This window comes from Grampus griseus, assembly GCF_964374135.1.
Source record: "Grampus griseus genome assembly, chromosome: 15".
Lineage (NCBI taxonomy): Eukaryota > Metazoa > Chordata > Mammalia > Artiodactyla > Delphinidae > Grampus > Grampus griseus.
This window is the reverse complement of record NC_139009.1, coordinates 61572890-61578889: the sequence shown is the minus strand read 5'-3', so window position 1 is coordinate 61578889 and position 6000 is coordinate 61572890. Positions and strand designations below refer to the sequence as shown.

At 50.2% G+C, this 6000-nt stretch overlaps 1 protein-coding gene across 3 annotated transcripts in view; it reads left to right on the top strand.

The window, feature by feature from the left end:
• Nucleotides 1-4496: 4496 nt before the first annotated feature.
• The window catches only part of RAB11FIP5 (RAB11 family interacting protein 5), a 35868-nt gene continuing 34364 nt past the window's right edge, over nucleotides 4497-6000 (top strand). For all 3 annotated transcript variants that reach the window (XM_082671962.1, XM_082671963.1, XM_082671961.1), the window contains exon 1: nucleotides 4497-5026. In XM_082671962.1, coding sequence (XP_082528088.1) covers nucleotides 4596-5026 — 431 coding nt within the window. In that variant the 5' untranslated portion in view covers nucleotides 4497-4595. The remainder of the gene's footprint in view (nucleotides 5027-6000) is intronic.

Sequence of the window (6000 nt, the reverse complement as noted above, 5' to 3'; positions counted from 1 at the left end):
ATGTAATCTGCAAAGAGATAGTTTTACTCTTCCTTTCCAATCTGGATAGTTTTATTTTGTTTTCTTGCCTAAGTGCACTAGCTAGAACCTCCAGCACAATGTTAAATAGAAGTCGAGAGTATGGCTGTTGTTTGTAAAGATGTCAATTTTTCTCAAAACAATTTCTCTCACAATTGCAAAAAGCATTAGAGCTCATGTGGATGAATACACAGGTGAGAGTAGCTATAAAAATCTCTGAAGAAAAAGAAAGAAGTAAAGATTTTCTCTTCTGCTGTATAAAGCATTTAAAAAGCAACAATAATTAAAACAGAATAGCACTGACAAAAAGATATAAATCTCAGTGGACTAGAGTACAAAGTTCAGACTCTCTCTATAGTATGTATATAAAAACTTACATGAGAAAATCAGTGGCAAAGGGATAGGGTTTTTCAATAAGTATTGGGAAACTTGGATAGCTGCTGGGGAGAGAAGGTTAGATTTTCACCTCAAATCATTCACCAAAATAGTTTCTAGAAGAATTTAAAGAGAATGAAAGAACAAAGAAAAAGCCAAACAATTTAAAAACTAGAAAAACTATGAATGGATATTTATTGGACCTGTGAGTGTGGAAGAACCTAAGCTTGAAACAATGGAAGAAATTCAACGACTTGACTACTTAACTTATGTCAAAACATATTTGCAATAAATATAAAAGACAAAGTGTTATTATTAACATAGAAAGGGTTAATATAAGTGAATAAGTTAAGGTTTCAAAGAAAATGGGCATAGAAAATAGACAATTCAGAAAATAGACAACTCACTAAAAGAGGAAATATAAATGACTAATAACTGAAAAAATGTTCAATCTCATTAGCAATCGAAGAAATGCAAATCAAACAATAAGGAGGTACAACCTTTTGCTTTGAGCAAAGATTTCTAAGATGATATTACTCATCACTGCTTACAGTATGTTGAGATAGCTCTCATGCTAACATTATGAAGTGATTTCCCATTATTAGGCCCATTTTATAACGTGGAAACTGAGACTCTGGGGTTCAGTAATTTGCCCAATCTCATACTGCTAGTAAGTCGTGGCACGAGGATTTGAACCCGGGCTGTGTGACTCTATTACAGTGAAGGGCCTAGAAAACAGATGTGGGAGGGAGGGCGAAGGACAGGAGGAAACGTAGCTTGAAGAGTCAGGCAAATATATTTGAAGTGCCTGTCTGGAAGGGTTATGATATTGCAGAGGGAAGCAATGAGTGGAAATTACACAAAGGACCACTCTTTCAAAGCAAGAACTGTCCCTAACGGACTAGAGAGGCCCAGGGAGGCGGTGAACACATCCAGCCCTGGGGAGGAAGAGGAAGTAGGAGGGTCCTCTCTGTAACCCTCACATCAAACTGCAGTGGGTGGGGATGGGTGGTCTCATCTTCCAGAGGAGAAAACACCTCTAGGTAACCAAGACCTCAGTGTCTTCAGAGTTTCTGCTCTTTTCTCAACTGCAGACAGCTAGCAGAGCCCGCCCTTTCTCCTAGGGCCAAGTGACCTGCAGGGGAGCCCTTCCTGGCCTCACTGCCCTCTTGCAACTGCAATCTCAGGTCAGCAGGAAGCCTGACCTTGCCAAACTATGAGGGCCAGGGCAGGAGGAAGGAGAGCGGGAGTAGCCCATCTGAGTTCTCTTTTGCCCGTTCCTGGAGCCTTGCTACTCCATGGGGGAGGCAGAGGGAGGCGGGAGGGAAGAGGCAGTCTGGTCATGTTGAAGAGCTAAGAAACAGATGAAACAGAACCATTAAAGGACAGTGACAAATATGTTAGCTGTGGTTTGGTAAAGATATCTTCATTTGCAAAGCCCCTGGGGAATCCATTCTCAGGGGCTTCATCCTGACTCTATAATCTTGGGTAAGTCTGTTAACCTTTTTTGTACCTCAATTTCTTCATCTGTAAAATGGGTATGACAACATTTCCCGCTTTATTGACTTCAGATGATGTAGTGCTTAGGTGACCAACAAGCTAGTGTGAGGGCAGAGTACCAGAGGCAGTAGAGTCACTCAGACCTGAGTTCAAGTCCACTATCTGCAATTTTCCAGTTAGAAACTTGGGGAAAATCACCCAAACTTTAGCTGCTTTAGCTTCCTCATCCGTGAAGCTGAGAGTAGCAACAGCACCTGCCTTAAATGGTTGTCTTCAGGGGTAAATGAGATAGTACACATAAAGTAGATGCTAGGACCAGGATTCCACAGCCCACAGGTTTAATCATTACAGTACAGTTGCCTCACAACCATAATGCATATAAAACAACAACATATAGTGTAAAGACTGGAAAGCAATACAACAAATTGTTAACAGTGTTTATTTCTGAACAGTGATATTCGAATCTATTTTCATTTCCTTCTTTATATTTTTCTATATTTTCCAAATAACTTATAATCAGAAAAAAAACTATATATGAATTTCAGATGCTTTGAGATCATTTGTGATGGTTTCCACTGTGTTAAAATCTTTGACAATATTTTCTCATGTCATCTTCTCAGCAACTGTTTCAAGTAGGAATCATCATCCCCATTTTCTAGATCAGGAAAGAAGGCTGAGAGGTTAGAGAGCTGACTTAATCTTCAGGTCTTATTGCTGCTAAGTGGCAGAGAGCCAAGATCCTTAGGCAGATCTGGCTGTCTCCAAAGCTAGGTGCTGTCCACAGGGATGCTGGGCTATGGGGCTCAGTGTGGAGAAATCCTCCACCCCATTTTGATCACAGTTAAGGTGGAAGGTTGTTAGGATTGAGCCTTGGTGCATATGCTCCCATGAGTCTCGGGTGCCCGGTGTACAACCATATTCCTGGTAGGGGACATGGCCCGGAAAGTGGGATTTTGGCATCCTCCTTTCACAGCATAAAAAAGTCAAGAGGTACTGTGGAGAGTCTCCCCAAGAAGAAATAAAGGTTTCCACTGTCAAGGTATCCAATAGAGGAACTAAAAAAAAAAAAAAAGCATAACTACATAGGATTGAGGGAGGGAAGTGGGTGTGAGCTACATCATTATCTATCATAGGAGGAAGACAATAGATAATGGCCAGTCCTGAAAACTCTAGATATAGTTATGTAAGCATTTTATGTAGAAATATGGAGGTAACTACCAGGCCTGAAAACACAAATGGCTTTAAGTGGTTATCCCTGGAATGAGGGGTGGAAAGGGAATTTTTTGCTTTTCATCATAAGCGTTTCTGTCCCATTTGATTTTTTTACTTTATTTTGTTTTTAGCTGTGTGTTACATGTCTTTTTAAAAATACTATTTTTAATACAGGCTCTGAAAGTTAAAAAGAAAAGTACAGACTTTGGGGTCATCTGTGTGGATTCACATCCCACCTCTGCCAGTTACGGATCTTGGGCAGGTTAACCTCCCTAAGCTGCAACTTTACCTTCCTGAAAATAAGGATAAAAACCATACTTACCCCACAGGGTTGTTTTGGGGATAAAATGAGGTAACGCATGTAAAGCACACGGACCAGCATTGACCGAAATTCAGCATCTGTAATTATTAACCATTGTTATCATTATTAATAATAAACCAAGCGTGCAAGTAATACCCAGGGCTTTGCACATAGTAGGCACTTAATGGGTGTAAGTAATTGTTTAAAACCTCCACCAGAGCCTATAATTTCCCCCAACTCGTGACGCATAAGCCCCAGCGGTCCGAGGGAACACTTAAATACTGATGTGGTTACTCATTTGTTCATCACTCTGTTCTCCGCCGCAGTGTCCGCAGAGGGCGAGCCCTGCTCCCTGGACTCCCGCGCCAGGTTCTGGCTGCACACGTGATTCCTCCCGCGCGCGGAGGAGGGAGACAGCGGCAGCTCACCCGCTTTCAGGTCGCTGATGCGGGGCCATCACGTGGCGCAGCGTGAATCACTTCTGGTTTCACGCAGGCATCTTCCCGGGCAGGGGCGGGCTGGAGGAGGGGGAGTGCCGCTCGAGACTGGGGAGCGGCCCTGGTCCGCATCGCTCCCACTGGCCAGCGCCAAGGGGATGGCCATGCCGGGAGGGACGGGGCGGGGCAGTTTTACGGCGACAGCTTTCCGGAGCAGGGACGTCTTGAAGGACGACTTGGGATTGGCCGGGAGACGCGGAGCGGGCATTTCATACCCGGCCGAGGGTGCCGCGCTGCCTGCAGGCGAGGCGGGGTTTCCTGGGGACCAACGCGGGAGCCCCCCCCCACCCCCGCGGAGGCCTTGCGCCCCGCCCACGGTCCTCGCGGCGCTCAGCGACCCTCCAGCTCCAGGCTGGTCTGCAGCAGACGGGGCGAGGGCGTGCGGGCCACCATCCCCAAGCTCTGCCGCACCTCGGCGCGGGTACGGGTTAGGTCGCGAGTCGCGGGACGCCGGCCGCTAGGCGGGGCGGGAGGCGGGGCGCTGACGTCGCGGCGCGGCCGGCAGCCGGGAGGCGGGGAGGCAGCGGCCGGCTCGGCCCAGCCCAGCCCGCAGCTGCGGCGGCCGAGCCTGTGGGCGGCGGCGGCGCTCCGAGCCGGATCCTGACCGCCCTCCGCCGCTGCCCAGTTTCTCACTTGGTCCGGGTGTCCACGCCTGGTTCGGCCAGCCCTCACCCGTCGCCGCTTCCCCCGCCATGGCCCTGGTACGGGGCGCCGAGACGGCGGCTGGGCCCTCCCGCTGGCTACCCACGCACGTCCAGGTGACTGTGCTGCGGGCCCGCGGGCTGCGGGGCAAGAGCTCGGGCGCGGGCAGCACCAGCGACGCGTATACGGTGATCCAGGTGGGCCGTGAGAAGTACAGCACGTCGGTGGTAGAGAAGACGCTGGGATGCCCCGAGTGGCGCGAAGAGTGCTCCTTCGAGCTGCCGCCCGGCGCCCTGGACGGCCTGCTACGGGCGCAGGAGACCGACGCGGGCCCGGCGCCCTGGGCCGCGGGCTCCGCCGCCGCCTGCCAGCTAGTGCTTACCACCATGCACCGCTCGCTCATCGGCGTCGACAAGTTCCTGGGCCAGGCCGTGGTGGCGCTGGACGAGGTCTTCGGCGCAGGCCGCGCCCAGCACACACAGTGAGTGAGGGGCGCGCGGGAGCGGAAACGGTTAAGGGCCTCTTGGGGCGTGGCTGGGGAGACGCAGGACCCCGAACCTCGGCCTGGGCGGTGCGACCTTTTGCCTAGCGCTCAAGGGCATAAACCGACAAGTTGGTTCTTCGCATAACGGAATCTCCTTCCGATTCCCAGATGTGCGCTGGGCTGTGCTTGGCCGCTGGTGTGTCCTTGGAAGGCCGGGGGGAGGTGAGAATGGTGGCCTATTGTTAGGAGTAGATTGTCAAGTAAAGTTAGGAGTGGGATCCAGAGGCTCTTGGACTGTGGGAAACTCAAGAAGGAAAATCTTGTGGCCATTCCCAGGGCCTCCGGGCGTGTTTCACTTTCCTCGAAGGGGAGGGAACTGCCTTCGGGCGCCTGTTCCACACCAGGCCCGCAGGGGAATGGGAAGGCCCTGCCTCGCCCTGTGGGGGAAAGAAGGTGCAGTGTTGTCCTCGAGGAGGGCAGAGGATGAACGGAGACGCCCCACCAAATCTAGAGGCTGCAGAGGGCATCTGCTTCTTGCTTGGTACTGGGATGCCCTCTGTTGCTTAGAGACGCCCCCGATTCTTCCCTTCTGTGTCTCTGGTCTGAGAACAGGAGACCCTTTCAGTAAAGGAAGGAAACGCTTTAATCAGGCTTCAAGCATCTTGACTGAGGTGGAGGCAGCACGTGCTTAATGGACAGCAGGAGACAATCTCCCAGTCAGTTAAACCTAGAAGGGCCAGAGGGTTTACCAGTGGGTTTTAAAAAATCATTTATTTTGGCAGCGTTTAACTTTCCCTGTGTTAAGATCAAGGCTTCAGGCTTGGAGCCTCATTTCCTGTTTTGGGCTTGGGCAGGATCCGGAAGCCTGTCCGCAGGGCTGACAACCTGCCCTGGGTCACTCAAGTGTTTAACTGGGGTGACGCCACCCCTAGACCCATGGGCCCTGGATGGGGAGGGTAAGGGGTTGGTGA